Raw genomic sequence first — 22,664 nt, 5'->3', positions numbered from 1 at the left:
TTAATGGGAGCAAAGAGGAGGAGAGCATAGCGCTGAAGAGAGGGTTTTGGAGTCAGTGGAAAGAGCGGATTGGAAAGAGAGCTTATGCAAAAAGAACATAAGAAGAGCCATGCTGAATTAGACCAAGGGTCCATCTAGTCCAGCATTCTGTTCACACAGTGAAAAGGAAGGGGAACTGTACACTGATTATTCCAGCATCTACTCACTGTAGCTTGCAGGACCACAGGAAGTAATCTACCTTGAAGCACACACGCTTTCCGATTTGTACACCTTTGGGGTATCTTTTCCTTCTGAGTACCTCGGAGATTGCTGCCAGTAGGGCAACCCATTGCAATATTGCTCTGTGTTTCAAGAGTAATAAAGTGTCTTTATAGAAAGTTTTTCTTGAGCACAAGGGGTGTGGGGGAGTTATAGCTGAGAGATCCCAGGGATGCCCTTAATTCAAAAAGAGGCCCTGGCTGTGATCCTGCCAAACCTTACAGCCTGCACAGAAGAAGCTGAGGCTCTGACCACAAACAAATTCAAGGTTAGATCCAAAATACAATACACACTTAGAAATGAGGGGGGTGGGGAAGCTACAATTTGTAAAACGAGTTCGAAAAGCAATATACCCTACACTGAAGCCCTTTTCTGCAGACTGGAACTAGTGAGCATTGCAACACCTGGTTTCTGGTGAAACAAGGGAGGCGGGAAATTACTTTGCCTTTTAAAATGAGGCTTGTGTTTGTGCAGGGGCAGCATGCAGACCTCTCCTGCCAGTCTGTTAACTATCAAGGCAGGCAAAGCCGTGTTGGGGCAGAGCAGTGCAGAGCTGCAGCATCCACCATCTATTTGGGGGCTTGTGAGCTGGGCTTGTCCGATATTTATTTATTGATTTGATTTATACCCTGCCTTTCTCCTCAAAAATGGCACTCAAAGCAGTTTACAAAAACATTTTAAAATAGATTAAAACAAAACACATTAAAATACAATAAAAACAATAATTACAGAATAGGGGCACAATGCTGAGTTTGTCTTTCTCCCTGGGAGATCCGCCCTCTAGGCAGAGTCCTGTGGCAAGAGAACCCAATGGATTGCTAGTCAGCCACGGTTGGACACCAGCTTTTCCTAGAGAAAAAAAGGTGACAACTTGCTATTGAAATCCTCCCTTTTTATACTATTTACACAAAAGAAGTGATGTCAACCCGTATGACAGAATTGCTTAAAACTAGCAAAACTGGCTCCTTTTACTGGGAATGGTGGTGCTCGCCATTCACAGCAGACCTGATGTCTCTTCCTCCCTTATGACAAAGGAGGGTGCTTGGGGAAGATGGCTATCTTGACTACATGTGTTAAGCGCACAATAGGAGCAGCTGCAGTATACTGACCAGGTATTCAGAGTATTTATGTTGTGCTCAGTTTTACCCCCTTGGGGCATGCTTATTTGAGAAGTTTATTAGAGAAACTGAATTCTTCTTCTTGGTGGTCTCCGTGCGTTTCACAATTTGGGCTCTGCATCTGTGCAGAGCCTCATTCAGGAAACTTCTCTAGCTAAGGAATTTTGGTGGGATCCTTCCCCCACAATCCCAGTGTGCATGTCCCTGGTGAGTTCCTGCCTGTTCCCTCAGTTGGGCTTGCCCCAAGATGGAGTTTGTACTGTTCACTCTGAGCTACTTCATAACAGTATCTAACATGGGAGGCTGGGGGCAGAGCTAGTCCAGGAGTATAATGTTTGCAAATGGGGCCAGGAGCCTGCAGCTGTACATGAGTGCCCTACATGCAACTAACATGTGCATAGGGCTAATATATTTGATTGATAGTGATGGTTAACTTTGAGCATTGTGCTTGCATGCTTCCTCTTCTCTCCCTCCACTTCTTCCCCCCCCCCCCACACACACAGGAAGTAATTAAATAAAACCTGGTTTTCAATCTTGATTTGGGGGAGATCTCTTAAAAACCTAGTTTGCCATTTCAGATGTAATACAAACAATAGTTTAATTAAAACAGAAAGTAATGAATAAACTGTGTGTGAGAGGAGGAAGGAAGGGTTGGTATAAGAGAGGACATGCAACTTACAATCTGAATGAGCCTATAGTTTAGTTTTTTAAAAATCTGATTCTTAGGGCTCCTTCACACTGAGCATTTATCCTGCGATTGAGATTGCTCCTTCATGGAAGTTTGTGGGCTGTTTACATGACACCATGATCATTCAAGGTGTCTCCTGCACTAAATGCCCTTTGTTCTGTTTTTAAATAGATCCGCAGATAATGAGCTATCAAATTACCCATTGTGTTCCACTTCAGTTTCCTCTGTGAAAAGAGTAAAAGCGGCAAGAAGAGGAGCGAGATTAATGAAAGACAATGGAAGACTCAGATACAGGGAGAAGGAGGGGGGAAGGGGTGGGGGGAAATGAAGCATGTGAAAAAAGGAGTCACTGTGATCCTGCATTTAATACAGAAGCAGAAAGCCCCGCTTTAAATGCAGGCTTTTAGGCTGGTGTAGAGATGCCCTTAATTAAATAAAAAAATAACTCTACATTTATTCTATTCAGGTAACATTTAATTCAGTGAAATATTAGGCTAGGATTTTGACCAGCTTTAGTATAGTAATATGTTTAGAAATTCATTTTATCTGGAAACTAGTTAATTATTGGGAAAGCTTTCCTACAGCTTTCTAAGATGAAGTCTTATAAGTAGGCTGACCATATTTCCTTGAGACAAAAACGGGATATTGGGATGACAAAAACGGGACGGGGTTATGTAATATTCCGTATTCATGAAAAACAACCTAAACTCACTGCAAAAGAACATGGAAAGGGGCGCAAATGAATAACACTAATTTATTGTATATACACACCAAAAACACTCATAAATATACACATATAAAATACATATAAAATATCACATGAGCAGTAAACAAATCTGTATGGCATACCACACTGAACACTCTAATGCAGGACTGCAGTGGCCAGACTGGAAAAAATCATAAACATACACCAAAAAGAAAGGGGGGAAAAAGGAATGAACACCCCGAGTGCTATCACAAGCTGATATATGCTAATGTCCCACTGGAGAGTTCCGCTGTAATAAAAAAATAGGTAACAGCCTGTTGAACCGAAATATGAGTCTGAAAAGTCCGAATCAAACTGAATGTAGGGCAAAAAGAATCTCTATGGGCGGAATGATGGTAGAAATAACAGCAAGACTCACCCTCCTGGCTCCTACACGCCGAATGGGGCTTAGCGACCGCCTCTTGAATTCTCCTTCACCACAGACAAGCAAGGGGACGGCATTCGATCGTCGCTAGCTCAAGAAGCCTGGCCCTGACTGGATAAAGTAAATGGAACTTCCTCTTTCATCACACTAGTAGTTTTACTGCATGCATTGATTAGCATAGAGCCTTATGATAAACACGTTCAGTTTTTTACAAAAAATTGAAAACGGGACAAAATTGACATTTATATTAAAACAATGGGGCAGTTGGGAAATATGAAAAAAACGGTACTGTCCCATTTAAAACGGTACATATGGTCAGCCTACTTATAAGCCTACATAATTCTTTGTTTGCTTTATGGCAATATGATTTATACAGTATTGACAGACATCTTTCAATTATTGTTTATACAGTTTACCAACCTATAAGTGCAAACTACAAAAAGCAAATGGTAGAAACAGGAGGTTTAGCAGAAACCTTGGTCTTGTCACTGACATTAGTCGAAAATCAACTTCCTGAGAAATTATGGATAATTAAAACACTACAACATCTTTCTATTTCTGGTTGGTATAATTTATATTTTTCAAAATAATTTTTTCTGATCTTTTGTCTATTTTGCTTTCTATTTCATGAAGCAATAGCAATATGAAGGGAGCTAATTATTTATCCTTTCATTTTGCAGAAGCAAACTGCAGACTTATGATGAAAGCTCAAGCACCAACAAGATTATGTTCTCATCTGAATGATGTTGATCCCTCTGGGCAGCTGCTATTCCGTTCCTCAGAAATCCTCTGGAATTTATTAGAAAAAACCTCCAAGGAAGAAATTATTAATCAACTCAGTAACTTGGAATGTGTACAGTTAAGTGAACTCAAATTGCATATAAGCCAGTGTTGTGTTTGCTAGTTCATAAGTTATAAAGCCCTAGTATGTTTTATTTTGTAGTTTCATTTTACTTTTAAAGGGAGAAGGAACTTCTATTTTTTACTAATACTTAGTATCTATTGAATCTTCCGAAGTTACCATAAACATAATATATTTCTTATGTAAACCACTTAGAGATCTTACAATATTAAGCAGTCTATAAGTAATTTAAATAAATAAATAAATAATCTATATTTTCAATTTCTATGTCACTGTGTCACAATGAATAATTAATGAAGGGAGCAATTCTGTATCCCCTAGACAGCATCTGGGGGACATAGAATTGTTCGGTTTCCTGGCTATGAGGTCGAAAACAGGGCACTGACCACAGCCAGGAAACTGTGCTCCCCTCGGAGCCAGCACAGAGAGAACCATGCTGGCTGCCTCCCCATGTTCTGAAAACTGAACATGGAGACAGGGAAATGGGGGTATTCCTGGGGGCGAGGAGGGGAGGAGACCGGGGAAGCAGCCATATGAAGTGGCTGCCACAGCCAGCCTCCTTCTCTCCCCGTCCCCAAAGCCTCCGCTAGACAGGTGAAAATGCCTGTCTAACTTAAATGTAGGGCAGGAGACACAAGGCGCCTCCCACTCTGCATTGGATATTCAGCAGCCTTCAAGTTCAGAGGCTGCCGCCTATCTGCATAGGATTGCACCCTTAGGGAATTTGCTGCCACAAAACACACTGGTGGCCATTGGCTTGGCTTTAAAAGTGGATTAGTCAAATTAATATGTTTGTCAGTGGTTATTCACCATGATATCTGAATGAAACATCCAAATTATATAAGTTGCAGGGATGCGGGTGTGCAATGGATAGAGAAGGCTGTTGCCTTTATGCCCTTCTTATGGGCTTCCTGGCCCCTGTGCAAAACAAGATGCTGGACTTGATGGATCTTTGGTATGATCCACCACAGCTCTTCTTAGGTTCAATTAACGGTTGCCAGCAATTCAGTATTACTTCACGTCTGATGTCTATTTTGTAGATAGCTCAAGAGCTTAGTCGTTTAATATTTCAAAAATGTTTAAAGTTTAAGAGTAGTTTCCAGTGTTAATCCTATGTAGAATAGACCCATTGAAATAAATAGCACTTAAGTTAGTCTCATTCATTTCAATGCGTCTACTGTATGTAGGACTAACATTGGATATCACCCTAAGTGTAACTCAAATAGGTGAAGGAAAATAATGTTTGGAATTTCAGACTTCGGTAAAGGCTGTATTCTGTGTTTGCATAGAGAGAAATAGAGTGTATAAACTAAAATACAGAATTTCACTTTTTTAACAGTGCTCTGAAGGAGGCATTTACAAACTTACTCATACATGGTTCCCGCCATTACGATCGTCAGTTAAGAAATGACATTTTGGTGATAGCCACCCTCATAGCTCAGAACCCAGGAACACCAATGATTGTATGTATACATGATTTTGAGTGTTATAGGCCCATTTGTTGCTGGTCTTTTGAAAGGAAATTTTAAAAAGTGGTTATTACTGTGTTCAGTTAGCATCAGCATATACACTACAGATGCAATTTTTTTTCCCTTGAAATATATTGGGTTACTTCGATATCTTGCAAAATAATTCTGTTTTTTTCTTAGAGTTCTGTACTATAGAGAAATATGTTTATGGCAGTGTTTTCACCATAGCAATTATCTCTGGCTAGTGGGCTATGCTATGTATCTCTCAACTTTTTAAAACCCACAGTTATAAGATTGTGCTGACTGATGGTCAGTGGGGTAGTGGAGCAGACCGTGAAGAGTCAACTCCTTTTCTGTGGAAGGCAGGGCCAACATTGAAAGGTTTATTGGACTAGAAGGAGGTTTTCAGTTCAGCAGACTCTAGATAGAGGAGAGCCTCCTCCTGAACTGGGTGGAACACAATCTGGTTTTGATATCAGCAGAGTACATCCAGGGGACATTTAATGTCCAGGCCAATTGGCTGAACCAGGAGACTAAACCAGGGGAAATGAGGCCGTAACCCACACAGCTTCCAGCAAATAGCTGTATACCAGGGGACACCAGTACTAGACTTCTCTGCAATGAGTTCCAATAGGAAAGTAGCATGGTATCTCTCAAGTTATCAGAATCCTGGACTGGAAACAACAGATGCCCTTTCAGTATGTTAGCCAAGGGCCTTCTGAACACATTTCCAGCTTTCCTGCTGATAGTGAGGATCCTCTGTAAAGTCGAAGCGCACAAAATGCAGATAGTGATGATAACTCCCCATTGGCCCAGACTGCCATGTTCCTTGACCTGGTCCCACATTCAAGCCCAGCAGAGGATACAGATGGGGAGAAGGTACCTCTTGTAGAGTTGCCTTCCCCCATTCATAGTCCTTCCATTCCAGGCCACAGCTTTACCAGACTCTTCAGTTACAGAAGCGTTACTTCCAGAACATCTCCCATTCTCCCACACATATGTACCATAGAAGCCAACAGCTGTAAAACCAGGCAGTGGCTCTTTAAGGGCACAGAAATTCCTCAGAGGGTATGGGCCAGTAGCAAGTCTAGGCTGGCTAGCCTTCAGGAGATCTCAGAGGGCTTATGTACTTCAGTGAAGCCCTTCCATGGGTGACAACACTCCAGCCAACTGTCTCACAGTGGTCTATCCAAGGTCCTGACTTTTTCTGCCCTGTCTAAGCCAAACTTTGCTGTACCTGCCTTGACCTGACCTTTCCAGATGCAACTCTGTCTTACTTGCCTTGACCTGACTTTACAAGGCATGAGTGCCTTACATGCCTTGACCTAACTTTGCCGGATGTGACTCTGCCTTACCTGCCTTTATGCTGTCCTGCTAGTAAGTACTGCAGTCTGCTTCCTCTGTAAGCTCAGAGCCTGGCCAAAACAGGACACTGGTTTTCCGAGCTGATCGACCTCAGTAGTGACCTATCCTGGAAACTACTGAGTCATCAAGATCTCCTGAATCAAGGCCTGATTCTCCACCCAAACTCAGACTGGCTCCAGCTCTGCACCTGGAGGTTGACCAGCAGCAGCTCCTAGACTCTGGTCTTTCAGCACTGGTAGACCAAACTATTGTAGCCTGTTGTAAATGTTCCACCAAGAAGATCTGTGAGATTATGACTGTACTTCAAAGATAACACAAAAGAAAGCGGATCTCTCCTAATTCAGCATATGTGCCTGATGGTTTGGGTTTCCTTCAAGCAGGATTGGACCAGGCATTATACTGAACACACTCAAGCAGTGGCAGCCTTAGGGACAGTGCTAGCACATAGGGGTGGGATTAGTCTTTCCCGTCACTCTCCAGTTAAATGATTTTATGTGGCGCTCCTACTGTTCATAGGTTCTCCTCTTGAGAATTATCCCTGGCCCTGAGGGATAATTCACAGCCTCACTCTTTGAACCCACATGGTATGTATATCTTAGGGCTCTAACTTAGGGAACTAAGGAGGGTGGAGGAGCTGGGGGCCCTATCTGACAGGCAGGAGTTAGGTGTTTTTTATCCTGACCAAGTGGTGCTCTGTCCAGTTCTGATCTTCATTTCTAAAGTTAATGTTGTTTTCCCGGATACAGGCAATACTGCTTCCAAATTTTTGTCCTAGTATATCTCACCCTAGAAGGAATTGGTGACACAAAGTTGTGTGCACCAGGCTCTCTGCATCTAACTGAGGAAAACTCAGGACATTAGGCAATCAGACTCTCTGTTTTTCTCTTATAAAGAGGGTACTCAGGGAATGGGTCAGTTTCAAACATCTCTGGTATGTTTGAAACTGACCCATTTAAAACAATTTTAAAAATTTAAAACAATCAGCCAGAGACAATCTAGGACCTGATCAAAACTATTTGTAATATGCTGCCAAATGCCTGAGAGAAGAGGGCAGTTTTAATCTGGTGAATGGCACTTAAACCCAGCAACAGGAAGAAGCATGTTCAAAGCAGCTGCTAGCAAATAGAGGATAGGGGCTGCAGTTGTGTCTCACCACAAAGCACCATTTATGCACTTGTGCTTGCACTCTGTAACCCACTCATGTGAACTGCTGTGCCATTGCAGGAGCTAATACAATCAGACCATTTGTTTGTTTTAAAATTATCCATGAAGGTTATAAGTGGAGTTCTTACATGGATCTACAAATAGTTTAGGTTCTGATAACATGCCATCTGCTTGATTCATCTTGTATTTTCTTTGAAGTTTTTGCTTCATTCACTTACCTATATTATATATAAGCATTTTACATTGTTTATGAGTTGTGCGGCAGGAACATAGGTATTTACCTTCTCTCTCAGCAATAAAAAAGTATGAACAATTCAGACACCACACAGTTGTGACAACCTGTTTATAAGATCAAAGTATATAGCTGTTAAGATGTTGTATTCTGTTTTTATGCTTTTATTGTTTTCTTATTGTATACCACCTCGACTTTTTATGATAAGTGGTCTATAAATTCTGATAAATAAACAAACAAATAAATAAATAGAAGTATTTAGGCATTCTAATTGTTCTGAATATATATTGAATTGGATGCAAATCTTTTCGATTTGGATGAGGCAGTCCTTCCCTTTTACATATAGCTGTCTTTCATTATTTATATAGATTACACTCCACAATTAAGGTACAGATACAGGTACAGATTGATAGGCATAGCTTCATGTGAAGAATAATATTAATTAACTTTTACTCCCTTATATGATCATTACCAGGCTTTTCTTCCTAACAGTTATTAGCAATTATTATTTACAGTTATTATTTAATAACATAACAAAATTAACTACTAATATACAGACATTATTAGCAGCCATTTAGATATTGTCTGTTATACTCAGGGTGCAATCCTATGCATATTTAGGCAGAAAAATCCTACAATTCCAGCATTCCTCCAGCTAGCCATCTGGGCTGGGGCATGCTGACTGTTGTAGGACTTTTTTCTGTCTAAACATGCATAGGATTGCACCATTAGGGTATCTAGAATTAGAAGTCATATTTATTTATTAAACTATTCATATCCTGCTCTTCTGTTCCTATATGGGACACTTCGAGTGACTCATAACAGCAAAATAAAACAATAAAATAACAAATCATACTAATAGTCCATTAAGACATAGCAGAAATACAACTGCAGCCAAACCTAAAACACTTTGAGGTGCTCAGTCAAAAACATTTCTAAACAAATGGTTTTAGCTTGACACCAGAATGTAGTTTTCTAAAACAGAAGTCAATGCAAGCAAAATTCCAGAGCCTGGGAACCACCAGCAATAGAAGGCGCTGTCCCACCTTCCTACCTCTGCAACTCTATAGGAGAAGGGACACTGAGCAGGGACCCTTTTGAAGAGTGTAGTGCATGGGCAGTTCATGTGCAGGGGTCCACAAATTTGGGCTGATTGTGCCAAGCTAAAATGTGTGGTCTCCAGGATCCTGTGCCTCCCCTAGAACCTGACCTTGCACTGTACTTCAGCACAAGGTCTAGGATAATCCCTTACTCCACTCCCCAGCTACAGGTTTGTAGCTAGAGAAGAGGGTAAGCATCATTTCTGCATTTGTGGAAGCCTAGCACAATTATGGGAATGATCCCTGTCTACCCCATCCAGATCCCAACTTGGACCTGAATTGGGGCTTGTTTTGGCACCAAGTTACTGAGGTGTTCTGAGCACCTCAACAATCCAGTGCCCAAACAGCAAATCTTAGTCTTGCATCTGAGGTGGTGTAAGACCCTACTTCTTACTTCTTCCCTAATCAGTTCTCGTCCTATGAGGAAAGGTAGTGAGAAATTAGTTAATTCCTGAGCTTCTGTGTCAAAAGACGTAGATTAAAATTTTCTGGCATCTGGAGGCATGGAATGGCCCCTGCCTCCACATTATTCATGCCTTTTGCAAGAAAGCAGGGTTTTGTGATCTTCTAGCCCAGCGGTGAGCAGAATATAGATCCCCAGATGTTTTGGACTTCAACTCCCATAAGACCCTGCTAGCATGGCCGGTGGTCAGGAATGCTGGAAGTTGAAGTCTAAAACATCTGGAAAACTACCTGTTCTAGCCCATACAGTTAAAGGATTCCCTCTCCCTTCTTTCATAAACCACTCTAAAGGTTTCTGATACTCCCTATTTCCTGAGTTAAAGTTTCCCCAATCTCTCCTGCCATGTGGCAGGAAGGCAGTGAATTTTAAAACATGCAGAATACTTACATCTGTAGTAGAAGCCATGAACAGCATATTGGAGAAGATTCTAGTCACAATGGCCACTGAGTCAGCTATACTGACAGGCCCACAGTTCCACAGGACATCTATTGAGCAAAGGCCAACTAATGTGGTCTGATGAGGCAAGGCCCATTTTCTTCCTTATAGAAGGAGGAAGAGGTTCAGTTCAAGGACCCATGAGGCAATAGAAGGCTAAGTCCTTCTAGCAGGAACATTGTGCGTTCTTCATTTTTTCAGTGCAGAGAAACCATTTCTGCTACTTTCTCTGAACACCCTACTTAAAATCATTAGCAGAGGAATCGTCTAGGCCTCTCCTGTAGGTATATTTGGGAATGCTAGGAAGACTCTACCAAAGCATTGTTTGGTAGGAGGATGTTCCAACTAGTGTTTTAAACACATGGGTGGCAGACAAATTGGATCTTCTGACACTTCCAAGGATGACTGAATGCTCCTGGACACAGCATTCCTGACCTTGCTGGAAGAGAAAAGAAATTTGGACTTACCATGGATTTTCCTTCTGCCTAAGTGATGGAAAGGGAGTCAGCCCCATCCAATGGTTTATTATTTGTCAATTCCCATCTGTTTGCTGATGCCTGAAGGTCCCCTGGATTTGTATTTGGCATGCCTTATGGGTACCTTCATTGTTGCAATGCCTCCTGGGGATGTCTCTTCCTTTTCTATACTCTTACTGTTCCTTTTCTTTGTTAATTGGTCTCTGGCCATAATGTTGCCTGTAGGAACAAAATTTTAGTTTCCTAAAGAGTTCCACAGGTTCCAGGAAACTGAAATTATGTATTAGTCTCGGGAGCGGGGAAACTCCTCATTACTGATCTCAGATGCTAAGCCCTGCCTTGTGACATAGGACTGCAGGAGTTAACCATACTTAGGCTGTAATCCTATACCCACTCACCTGGGAGTAAGCCCCATTGAACTCAATGTGACTTTCTTCTGAGTAGACCTCTATTGGATTGCACTGTTAGTTGCCTTTCTATCACATGGACAAAAGGACATGCATGGTATTTTCTAGAAATGATCAAAGTGATCTATTATTTATTATTACTTTTGATTTATTCATTTTTACCCCGACCTTTTGGTACAATGAATTAAACAAATGTAGACTAAAATAGAAACATTTACAGTGAAATTATTCACTATGATTTAACTGTACTTAAATATATTTTAGGAAACTGGATTTGCCAAGCAGTTAATACTATTTGCCACTTTTGTTGAAGGTACGTAATTTAACTTTTGAGTAACTGATATTGCCGCTTATCAAGATAGAGTTAGGATTGTTTGTAAAATCACTTTTGTGTCTTTCACAGTGAAAAGTCATAATCCTTTGGTAAAAGGGCTCAAGCTCACTTACTGTTACGAAGATTTTGAATTGAAAAAGCTGCTGCTTAACATGCTTACCGTACTAGCAAAAGATTTATGTACAGTGCAGGTAGGACATAACAGAATGGGATGGGATCATTTAATCATTAAGCATTTTTAATTACCCATGTTTACATAGTTCTATATAAATGTGTTTGTAAAGACGTTATTATCATACACCAGCGTGTAGTTTGAAGCAAGCTGCTGTTTTCTCCCTACAATATAATTTTGATTAAAATATGCTGCAAATTTAGGCTATATTTAGAAGGTTGCCTGTTTGTGTATAAGAAATTCTGAAAGTGGTCCAGCTTCAGTATAAATCAGGCCGTTTCATTTTCAGCCCGCTTCATTTTCAAATGACAGAATCAAATGGTGTAGTACTATATTTGCTTGTGATTGAACCACCCCTACTGCCCACTATCAACAATGCATGAATCTCATTTTGGCTTTTTGAATGTGCTTATAACCTCCTCCTCTGTAGTATATTCTGTAACCTTATAAGAAGAACCTACAAGTGATCCAAGCCAATGAAAGTTACCTCAGTAGATATACACCAGAAAGAATACTTTTCCCAGCAAAGTTTATTAAATGTTGCCACTCTGTCTTATCATCTGTGAGCCATCCAAGAGCTTCATGTCTGTATTATCACTTCTAAAAGTCAAGATACTCAGACACATGTTTCCTGTCAGGAGCGCCCTAGCGGCCTCTTTCAGTCTACTCCAATAGCCAACTCAAGACACAGACAAAAGGATTCTTTTCAAGGCTTTAATCCTTTTACAACTTAATGACTCTTTCAGATGCTAATCACCAGCGACTAAGCAATGAACAGCAAAGTAGCGTATGCTCCAGGTTAGGCAGTTGGTCCCTGTTTGAAGGAGAATCATTTGCAGACCCTGAACTTTATGAGCTAGGGAGAGTTCCTCCCTCTTTCCCTTGGGTCCACGGGACGCGACCGTTGCTTGCGCGCCAAACGGGCACTACGCCTCCTTTCCACACCCTCCATCGCTCGTCGCTCCCTGTGTCTGCATCAAGCATCTAGCAAGCCCCCCTCCCGCACTCTCTCACTGCCCGGGTCACTATCTATTTCAGGAATGCCAGCAGGAGGAATCTCTGCCAGCTGCTGTGCCTGTGAGGGATGAGCGGGCTCCTCTCCCACGGATTGCTGTTTCTCCTCAGAATCAGAACTGCTCTGGGGTTCTATGGGCTCAGTTTCCACCCTGACATCTCCCCTCCCCACCCTGTAGGTTAAAGTTATTTAACTTTAGCTTATCCTAATGGAAATAGACTAACAGCTTACTAATCTTATAAGATCACAATTAAAGTGTAATACTTGCCTCCTAGAATGACCACTAGGTAAGAACATATTCTTACTAGCCAATAGCTATGACATAACAATAGGACCGTTGTTCTTATCAGTGGAAAAATGTCAGAGGAGTGCAGAGAGCATTTCTTTGCACCTGAAATGTCACCCAAAACATAAAAGTTAAAGACACACTTCCATAAATATTAGCATGACAATTATTAAGTGTATTTTATCTTCTATAGTTTTTTTTTCCTTTTAAAGCAATGTTTTATATCTTACCTTCTTTCATTCTTTAGCTGCTGCATGAGGGTAAGGTTATGTTGGCTTTGTTTCATTATTTAAAACCAAATGAAAAGCCAGGAGTGCTTGACATGTCTGCAGCACAGTATGAAGAATTACAGCTTCATGCAATTGCCACGTTAGCTACAATGGCACCCTTGTTGGTAGAAGACTATATGACATGCCAAGGAAATACTCGCCTTCTCATGTTTCTAGACTGGTGTATGGGCAATGGTGAGTAGACAGGCTAGGACTACTTTTAATTACACACAGTAGTTGTGGACTCACAGCTCAATTTGACTTGTGTCTTCTAAAGCTGAAAACTAAATGTTACAGTTGCATACTGCTGGGAGTGGGATGTTCTGCTTAATACCTGTATTCATGAAAGCAAAAGACTGAGAAAATCCATTTCCCACCACGTGGTGATCCCCATCTCCACAATAATTTCACAGTTAAATCCCATAGAATTTGGTCATCTGAAGGCATTGCAAGTCCAAAGGGCCTCAGAGTCACTACTGTTTTGGTAAGTGATGACTCTGAGTATTGCCAAATACATTATGGCTATTGAGCGCAACACCATTTAGATGCCCTTCACAAGACTGGAAGTGTAGTTCAAAGTTCTGCCAGTGGCCATAATCTCTTGGGCCTCATCCATAGATAAGTTCTAGCTTGTTCAGTTACTTATTATTACATAATGCCAGCAATGTACAAGTCATGGTGCTTTACAGTGTTTCTACAAGATATATTCTTATCAGTGCTCAACAGTTATGGAGTGTCTCCAGTGCCTGGATGTCTTTTGGAAGCAGTGCGGTATCTTTTTATTTGAGCTAGACTTTGATTATTCTGATTAAGCACAATGTTTTATTTAGATTTTAGTGATGTGTTGAGGTCTGCTGGTATCACTGGACTATTCAGTCACAGAAAGCAGGATAGTCAGCAGTCTTTAACAAAATTGACTGTTGCATAGAACTTTAATTGCGTAGACACTGACATTGGACAGGCATCAGAACAAACACAGCTTTAAAAAATTAATTTTAGCTTTCCTCATAAAACTCTACTCTTTGTCTCAAAGACCAGGGGGAAGCCTGATGCTCCAGGGACCAGGATAAAGCCCTTATTCAGTGACACACATGGGAACTGTACTGAATTAATTTGCAAGTGTAGGATACACCTTGGGTATGGAGAAATCCTCAGGAAACAGTCTGCACATGTATACCTGTGTACATGTACATATATACCCATGTATATTCTTTTTTAGTAAGTGAGGGGAAGTGCAGGCATTGCCCCATGTCCTTTGTCAACATTCACTTCAGGAGTCTGGAGCCCCCATATACAGCATGCCTTCCTTTCTCAGTTTTTCTTCTTCCTGCACAGGGACACCAGAAAGCCATGGTAACATCTTCCTTTATATATGGTGATCTTCCATTAAACTTCTTACTTTACAACCACTGAATTAGGTACCTTATTAAATATTAGGAGAGCATCTGTGTTGTGGTGACAAAGTACACTGTTAAAGTTTACAATACTTTTTCAATCATTTTTACACCAAAGGCCTTGCAGCATCCCAACTTCTGCAGGTTGAACATACACTATATTGCAAAATAAGATGTTCAACTTCCTTTGTTTGCTTTCTGCAGATCCCTTCTTTGCTCAAGGGAACAGTTTCTATGGTACAGGTGGACGTGGATCCAAACTTGCACAGATGCGCTACAGCTTAAGAGTGTTGAATCCTGTTGTGTCTCTTTGTGATGATGCTGTGAATCTCGATCTTTGTGATCAGGGAGCAATTCATCAACTGTTGGGTAAAGTATAGCTTAAGTTCTCTTTGCTTCATTAATTCAAGATTACATGGATTGCTGAACTAAACTCTTCCAGATTTTACTTTTATTATGTTTTGACATTTTATTTTTTAAGTTCTAACAATCAGTTTTTAATTATCTTTTTTCTTCCTTTATAACCAACATTATACAGAATGGTAGTGTTTTCATCCTTTATAGACAGCATTGTACAGAATTGCACAGCCCATATTGGCTCCAATAGGGGCTACACACGAAAATATATTTTCTTGGGCAGACATCTCCAGACTCATCTATCCTCTTTTCGTTTTCAGTTTTTAAGCAATTAGCTAGGTTATTCTTTTAAAGAACAGTATATGAATTTGTAATCAAAATAGGGGGAAGTATTGGAACAGAAAAGTATTGTTTCTGTAATGACTACATATACCATACACCTCTATAAAGGTAGTGTTGATATATAATTCAAGGGACAAAGTTGCATGTTTATCAGCACTACTGTAGAAGTCATGAATGTTGTTTGCATGTTGGCTTCCTGGAGTGCTACGCAGTATTCCACTCTGAAAGTACTATCTGTATTTCACTGGGAGGGAGAGTCGTACACTTTATTGATTGTCACTGTTAAAGAGTCAACTTTTTGATTACCTGGAGTCTTTTTCCAGAAGCCTGCTAATACACTTTTTGGTCATACAGCTGTTTTTCCTTCTCCTTGTCTCCATACCAAAGATAAGCTGTGTTGTCAGCTTTCATAGGTTCACTTGGTAAGGGTCAACAGACTCATTGTGACGTAATGGAAACTTCTGGTCTTCACAGTCTAGCCTTTATTTTTCACCATCTGTTTTTATAATCTTTCTGATGCAGAATCACTCAAATAGATTATCCTGGAACACATTACATAGATAGATGGATGGATCGATCGATCAATCGATCGATATATAAATCGATACACACACGCACACACACGGACTATGGCTATTATCAGACTAATAGGGCTTTTGATATTTTCCTTTTAAATTGTTCTTAAAATAGCTTTACCTGCCACAGTATAGCAATAATGGGAGGAATAAGCCAATATGTAGGTGATGTGATGCGCATGGCACAGCATTTCAAAACAACACAAATGACCAATGCTAGCTCATCCAGTTTATAAATGTATAGATTTTAACAATTACAAACAGATTTTAAAATGTGAAATGTCTTGGCATAAAATACCAGCTTCAGTCAAATAAGCTAGCTTTTTATGCCAAAATGTTTCATATTTTAAAATCTGTTTTTATAATTTTTGAAATTGATAAATTTATTAACTGGATGCACTATCATTGGTCATTTGTTTTGTTTTGGAATAATGGGAGGTTCAAAAGCAGTGTATAGTGCATGGGGAGCGGGGGGTCATGCTGTTTTAAAAAACAAACATTGAACATGCACAGCCCTTATATGTACTTAAAGTAACTCTGTTGATTTTGGTCAAACATGGTGCATTTTTCAAGACAAGTAAATTTGATATTACCCACATATTCTGTTAGCGTAACAATTTCCAGAGGGGTTGCCTCAAGACTCTTTGTTGTTATATTCTACTAGGTATCTTAAAGAATACTGCAAACAATTGTAAAGAAGATGCCATTGTAATTGAAATTCAGATCGATATCTTACTTATCCTGTCAACACTTTGTGAAAATAATCTTCATAGAAAGGTGTGTATTCTCACCATGTTTTTGAAATGAGAGGTGTCTGTGTTATGAAGTCTAAAATTATCATATACAATCGAGTGGTACTGCACATTTACAGTTTTTGTTATATAGGTCATGTACTCTTTGCTTCCACTTTTAAAGATCTTATGATGTTAAACTGACAAGCTTCTAATCTTCCCTAGCAGTTTGGAGGAGCAGCAGCAGCATAGAAAACTCTCTGTTTCCAAAATAACACTGGAAGACTGAAAAGCTTTGCCAGTTGCAAGGGCACAATTCCTTCCATCTGGCAAGAAGCTACTTGTGCAAATTTAATAAGCTTGGACTCCCTCTTTCCTGGAAGGGCAAAGAATAGTGATGAGTGAGCCAGTGCTTCAAGTAGAGATGTATAGATTTTGTTAAATCCATTCTGTCTGTGTTTTGTAGATTGTCAGCGGCTTTCATTCCATTGTCTGCTCATTGACAAAATCTGATTTTTTTTTGTTTAGTGATGTATGAAAATTTCATTCCTGTTTGCTAGTGCACACTTGTGCAAGTGCGCACTTGTGCAAATCCACCCCAGGTTTTTTTTTTTTAAGGTCCATAAGTCCATGGAATCTGCATGACTCAGAAAACGCTGGTCTGTTGTGGAATCTGGTGGGGAGGCATAGGTCAGATTCATAGGGCTTCATCACACGGAGCTTTTAACCTGCAATTGAGATTGCTCCTTCACGTATGTTTGTGGGTTCTTTACATGACGCCGTGACCCTCCTGCACTAAATGCCCTTTGTTCCATTTTTAAATAGATAGCATATAATGAGCTATCAAATTACCCTGTTGTGTTCCACTTCAGTTTCCTCCATCAAAAGAGTTAAAGTGGCAAAAAGAGGAGCGAGATCAATGAAAGATAATGGAAGACTCAGATACAGGGAGAAGCGGGTGAGCGGGTGAGGAAGCGCATGTAAAGGGAGTCAGTGGTAATCCTGCATTTAAAATGGAAGCAGAAAGTCCCATTTTAAATGCAGGATTTTAGGCTGGTGTAGAAATGCCCATAGCAATCCGAACTCATTTGAATTCTTTGCAGATTTCTCCAAGATCCCTAGCTTCAAGCCTCTACAGCTTTCCTTGACTTTATAGAGTTTGAAAATGTCCATCAGGATTCTGAACTGGCAGAGCTGGACTGCTTTTCATGTGATAAGTGTTAACAGATAGCTTGGCTCTGAGACCAAGGGCATTTCTACACCAGCCTAAAATCCTGCATTTAAAACGGGGTTTTCTGCTTCTGTTTTAAATGCAGGATCACAACTGACTGCCTTTACATTCACTCCCTTCCCCCCTCCCCTTCCCCCCTCCTTCTCCTGGTAGCTTAACTTCTGCTGTACTCTTTTCTCTCGGCCCCAATCATGGGCACTTACTTGGGATTGAACTCAATGGGGCTTACTTCTGAGTAGATGTAAGATCACCCTGTAAGTCTGCAGCACTCAGCACACTTACTTGGGAGTAAGCCCCATTGAATTTAACAGGGTGCTTTGAAACAACAGAGGACGTTGCTTCTGAGCTTGGTGGGGTGGGGGATCAGATGAGTCTCCCTTCGTTGCAGGAAGGCATTTTACCCTTTTCTCCCTCTGACTGAGAAATGCAGAGGCAGGGGATGCAATCGGCAGGTGATTCTTGCCCTCAAACCTGTCAAATCTGCTCGGGTCTCCTTCCATGCAACCCCGCTCCCATCCTCAATGCCTTCCTCATCCTGACTGCACCCCCAACAACCGAAAACAAACGCCCACAGCAGGCAGAAGAGTGGTTTCTTCCGCTATGGGAGAATTTCATGTGGAGGTCATGCCACTCCTGTTCCGTGGGCTGGAAAAAATAACCCCTTCCTTTTCCTGTTTGAGGAAAACACGGGATAGGTGGGGGGAACTAGTGGAATAATGACTGGACAACGACGACGACGTGTAATGGACCCACACAATTCAGTGTGTGAGCAACCGTGAACACGCGATAAACTTGTAATGTAGAGATCCCCCAAGAGGCAATGAATGTGACAGTGATAAGTATTGTAAAGTGTGATTGACATTATTATTTATACTATGTGTAGTTCTTCTAGAATAATGTGGTTTTAACTGATACATCAAACAGGAACTCTTTGGATGGGAAGGAGTGGATACGCTTATTCCATTTATGAAAATGAATGCAAATAAATTCTACAGTGGATTGGGTCATAATCGTCTCCTTTTTAGTGCTCTGGACTGCTTATGGTAAATACTGTTATTTTGAAAAATTCAACTTTCTGTAAAAGAGGATTTTGAACAGGTCAAGAGTAATATGAATCCAGTATGTCACTAGATGATGGTTCTTAACCAGTGACTTTTACATTTCACATTGCAGTACTCTGGGGGTCGCTAACATTTTTGGACCTATGGGCACATTTGGCATTTTGAAAAAGTGCCCCGGGAGCCACCACAAATTAGCTGCTGTACTGGATGCAGAGCCAATCACAAAAAAATGTTGGGCGTGCTCCCATGTCTGTGTTTGTATGTGTGTATGAATGAATGCACACCCTGTGTGTGCTACTCACTCTGGCTCTTTTCTGTCTTTCCTTTTCTCTCTCTCTCTGGCTCCTCTTTCCTTCCTTCCTTCCTTCCTTCCTTCCTTCCACCCTTCTTTCTGTGTATCTGGCTCCTCCTTCCTTCCATCCATCTCTCTGATTCCTCTCTCTGGCTCTTTTTTTATTTTACTTCCTCCCTCCCTCCTTCCTTCCTTCATCTCTCTTGATTCTTTCTCTCTCTCTTTCATTCTGGCTCCTCTCTCTCTCTCTCTCTCTCTCATTCTCTCTGGTCCTCTGTCTTTTTCCCTCTCTCTTACCATCCTCAAGCAAGTGAGTGGAGCAATTTCTCCATTCATTTGCATGGAGTGAGAAAAAGCCCCCCTGCCGAAAATCAACTGGTGGGGAGGCATAGGTCAAACACACACACTCGCCACCTCCAAAGGCCCTGTTCCCCCAAGGGTCCTTGGTGGGGGGTGGACTTCACCCCTGCTCCAGCTGTTTTTCAGTAGGGAGCTTTTTTCCATCCCTATTAAAGCCAATGGCCAATCACACCATTGCCTTTAATAAGGATGGGAAAAGGCCCCTGCCAAAATCATCTTGAGGGGAGGCAAAGATCACTCCCTGCCAAGGATCCTGTTGCCCTAAGAGTCCTTGGTGAGGGGTGGACTTCACACCGCCCCCAACCATTTTTGACAAGGAGAATCCCCCCCCAATGCAAGTGAATGGAGGAATCACTCTGTTCACTCACAGAGGGGGAAAATACCTTGGCAGGCACCTCAGTCTGGCCTTGAGGGTGCAGTGGTGCCTGTGGATGCCATGTTGGAGACCCCTGCTGTCTAAATAAACTTTGTCTCTTTGTGTTTGAAATGGTAACAACTTGACCATTACTACTTTCTTCTCTTCATTTAATGGTGGTGGCAATGTGTTTGTTTTCCTTCTTCTTCTTTATAGATTTTTTAAACTATCTGCTCTGACAAATCAATCATAAACTTGAAAAAAATATTATTAAGAACATAAAAACATGGTTTATCTATTTTTAAACTTCCACCAACACATTAATCTCCTGTTGCTCAAAAATAGTCTCAACCCTATTATGTGGATGGGTTCACATGACTGATTATCACCCTAGATGACTTACAGCTTATGAATTTCCATTTTTTCTTGAAGACTCATACTGGGTGCACATAACCATTTTTCCAATATAGACATTCCACAATAGAACCCATAGAGTGGGTTCAACCCTTGTTCAGCCATCACATGCCAGGTAAAGTTCAGAAATCTTGGTAGTCTGAGCACTTGTGCATGTATTGACCAGGTTCTTCATGTGTCTCCATTCTGAGGCAACTGCAGAAATTCACCTTGGGGAGGAGAAAAGTACAGTTAGAACAGAGTCTTCTCTGGCACCTTAAAAATGAAGACATTTATGGTATACACTTTTGTGGACCATAGGCCTCTTCAGGTGTAAGAAGAGTTATCTTGAGTTATAAGTATAAATACACACATGTTTTGCGGGTGGGCTTGGAATTGTAAACTGTGAGGTCAGAGGGGTTTACAATACAGACAGTGATAATGATACATTGCTTACTACAGTGGATTATTTCTCTTTGAGAAAACAGCTGTACCTGTTGAAGAGTATCCCACTAAACAGAAATGGGATCAAAAATGGTTATATCAAGGTACAAAGGCAGTTTATTTTTAAATTTTATTGAGCAGCATGTTAAATAATCTCACACTTCTGTGCAGAAGCAAATGCATAAGGTTCTGAACTACATACAGTTCATCAAGAGGTTCAAGTCTATCTCCTGTGGCTTGAATTTGTTGTTTATTCGTTCAGTCGCTTCCGACTCTTCGTGACTTCATGGACCAGCCCACGCCAGAGGCTTGAATAGGGACAGACAAAGGGATATTTAAAAATCACACTACAGCCTGGTTCGCACATGCCGCTAACCCATGGTATGGGTTCTTGAATTCTGGGCTGTCATGATGTGTAAACATGGCCGTGCTATCAATTTGCTAACCACAAACAACCCAGAAAGAGAACCATGGCTTGCTATGCAGGGAGTTGTTTAACCCATGGGTTGTCATTACATGTGAATGCAAAACTGTGTTGTTTTGCCAGGTTACCTAGGCGACAGGCAAGAACGTTGTTTTTTTTAAAAAAAAACACACACAGCCATTCTACATGTAAGTACTATGGTGCTAGGAAGACATTTGGGATACAGGGAAGGAACAGGAGAAGGAGGAGGGAAACAGTCAGGGATTGAGAAAATAAAGTGTGGTTTGTTCGATCATCTGCCAGGCAAATTCTGGATAGGGGAACAAACCATGAGCTAAATAAACCATGGGTGCGTGCTATGTGCAAACCAGGCCTACATATGTTGGCCTTGCAATGGTGAGCTGATTTTCTTGCATTATCACCGTTTTATGAATGGCCATTGTAAATAAGTTCATTTCTTCTTCGACTGTATTGGAGTCAATCTGCAAAGGAGTGTATATTTAAAAGTCTCCCATCTGTTTTTAGCCACCAGGCTTCTACTAGATATGCTGTTGTGGCTTGGATCACATAAGCACATAGGCCATTTCAATATCAGTGAAGGACAAATGTTCCCACAGGCTTGCTTGCATTGCTTTTCCCAATACAGGATGTAATACCCATATCATGAAAAAAGGGAAAACATATACCCATGGCAACATTTTAAATTTGATTTATTTAAAATATTTTACGTTGCAACTTTCTCAAGCTGACTCGCAAGTTAAAAACAATTCAGTAATAAACATCAGAATTAAAAGCCGGTGTCAGTAATAAAACAGACATACAACCTGAGAAATACTAAAACCAAGAAAACATTGCAGTCAAAACCAGCAGTGCTGTAAAAAAACACGATTCAAGAGAAGGACATGGAAAATAAATGAGTGCTTTCTTAATGGCCTATAGTGGTGGGGCTTGATGGGTAATGCATCCCAGAAATGTGGGGCCACTGCAGAAAAGGACCTTTCCCTCATACCCACTCACCTGACTGATTTCAGAGGCAGGCAAACGAGAAAGGGCTCCATTACTGAAATGGGTGATGACAGTTCTTCAAATAACCCAGCCCAAAACCCTTTAAGACTTTAAAGGTGAAAAACAGCACTTTAAATTGGGCTCAGAAACACAGTGGCAAACAATGCAGCTGGCATAATATAAGTTTCACATTAACTGACCTACTAACAATTACCAATACTTAGGCAGGCAGATTTGGCAACTAGAAAGTGACTCGATTTTTTTTTGGTTTGCAGCCAAGAAGTGTTCTGCTTCAGTGTTTTACAAAAGTCATACGGAGGTCTTTGCAATAAAATGAATGTAGTTCTATTCCAAAGTTTGTTTGTTTGTTTATTACGTTTATATCCCGCCTTTTTTCCTCCTTAAGGAACCCAAGGTGGCGTACATAGTCCTCCTCCATTTTATTCTCACAACAACA

General features: G+C 40.8%; 1 protein-coding gene across 1 annotated transcript in view; it reads left to right on the top strand.

Annotated features, from left to right (window-relative positions):
• The window catches only part of CFAP69 (cilia and flagella associated protein 69), a 62,974-nt gene that overhangs the window by 23,164 nt on the left and 17,146 nt on the right, over positions 1 to 22,664 (top strand). The window contains exons 7-15 of the mRNA XM_084858937.1: positions 3,606 to 3,755; positions 3,875 to 4,052; positions 5,396 to 5,519; positions 11,432 to 11,480; positions 11,571 to 11,692; positions 13,222 to 13,438; positions 14,842 to 15,006; positions 16,576 to 16,688; positions 18,798 to 18,916. Coding sequence (XP_084715063.1) covers positions 3,606 to 3,755; positions 3,875 to 4,052; positions 5,396 to 5,519; positions 11,432 to 11,480; positions 11,571 to 11,692; positions 13,222 to 13,438; positions 14,842 to 15,006; positions 16,576 to 16,688; positions 18,798 to 18,916 — 1,237 coding nt within the window. The remainder of the gene's footprint in view (positions 1 to 3,605; positions 3,756 to 3,874; positions 4,053 to 5,395; positions 5,520 to 11,431; positions 11,481 to 11,570; positions 11,693 to 13,221; positions 13,439 to 14,841; positions 15,007 to 16,575; positions 16,689 to 18,797; positions 18,917 to 22,664) is intronic.

This window comes from Heloderma suspectum, chromosome 5 (assembly GCF_057233095.1).
Source record: "Heloderma suspectum isolate Gila_16-S chromosome 5, 16-S_ref, whole genome shotgun sequence".
Lineage (NCBI taxonomy): Eukaryota > Metazoa > Chordata > Lepidosauria > Squamata > Helodermatidae > Heloderma > Heloderma suspectum.
The sequence above is the reverse complement of the archived record's forward strand: the minus strand, read 5'-3'. Positions and strand labels throughout refer to the sequence as shown.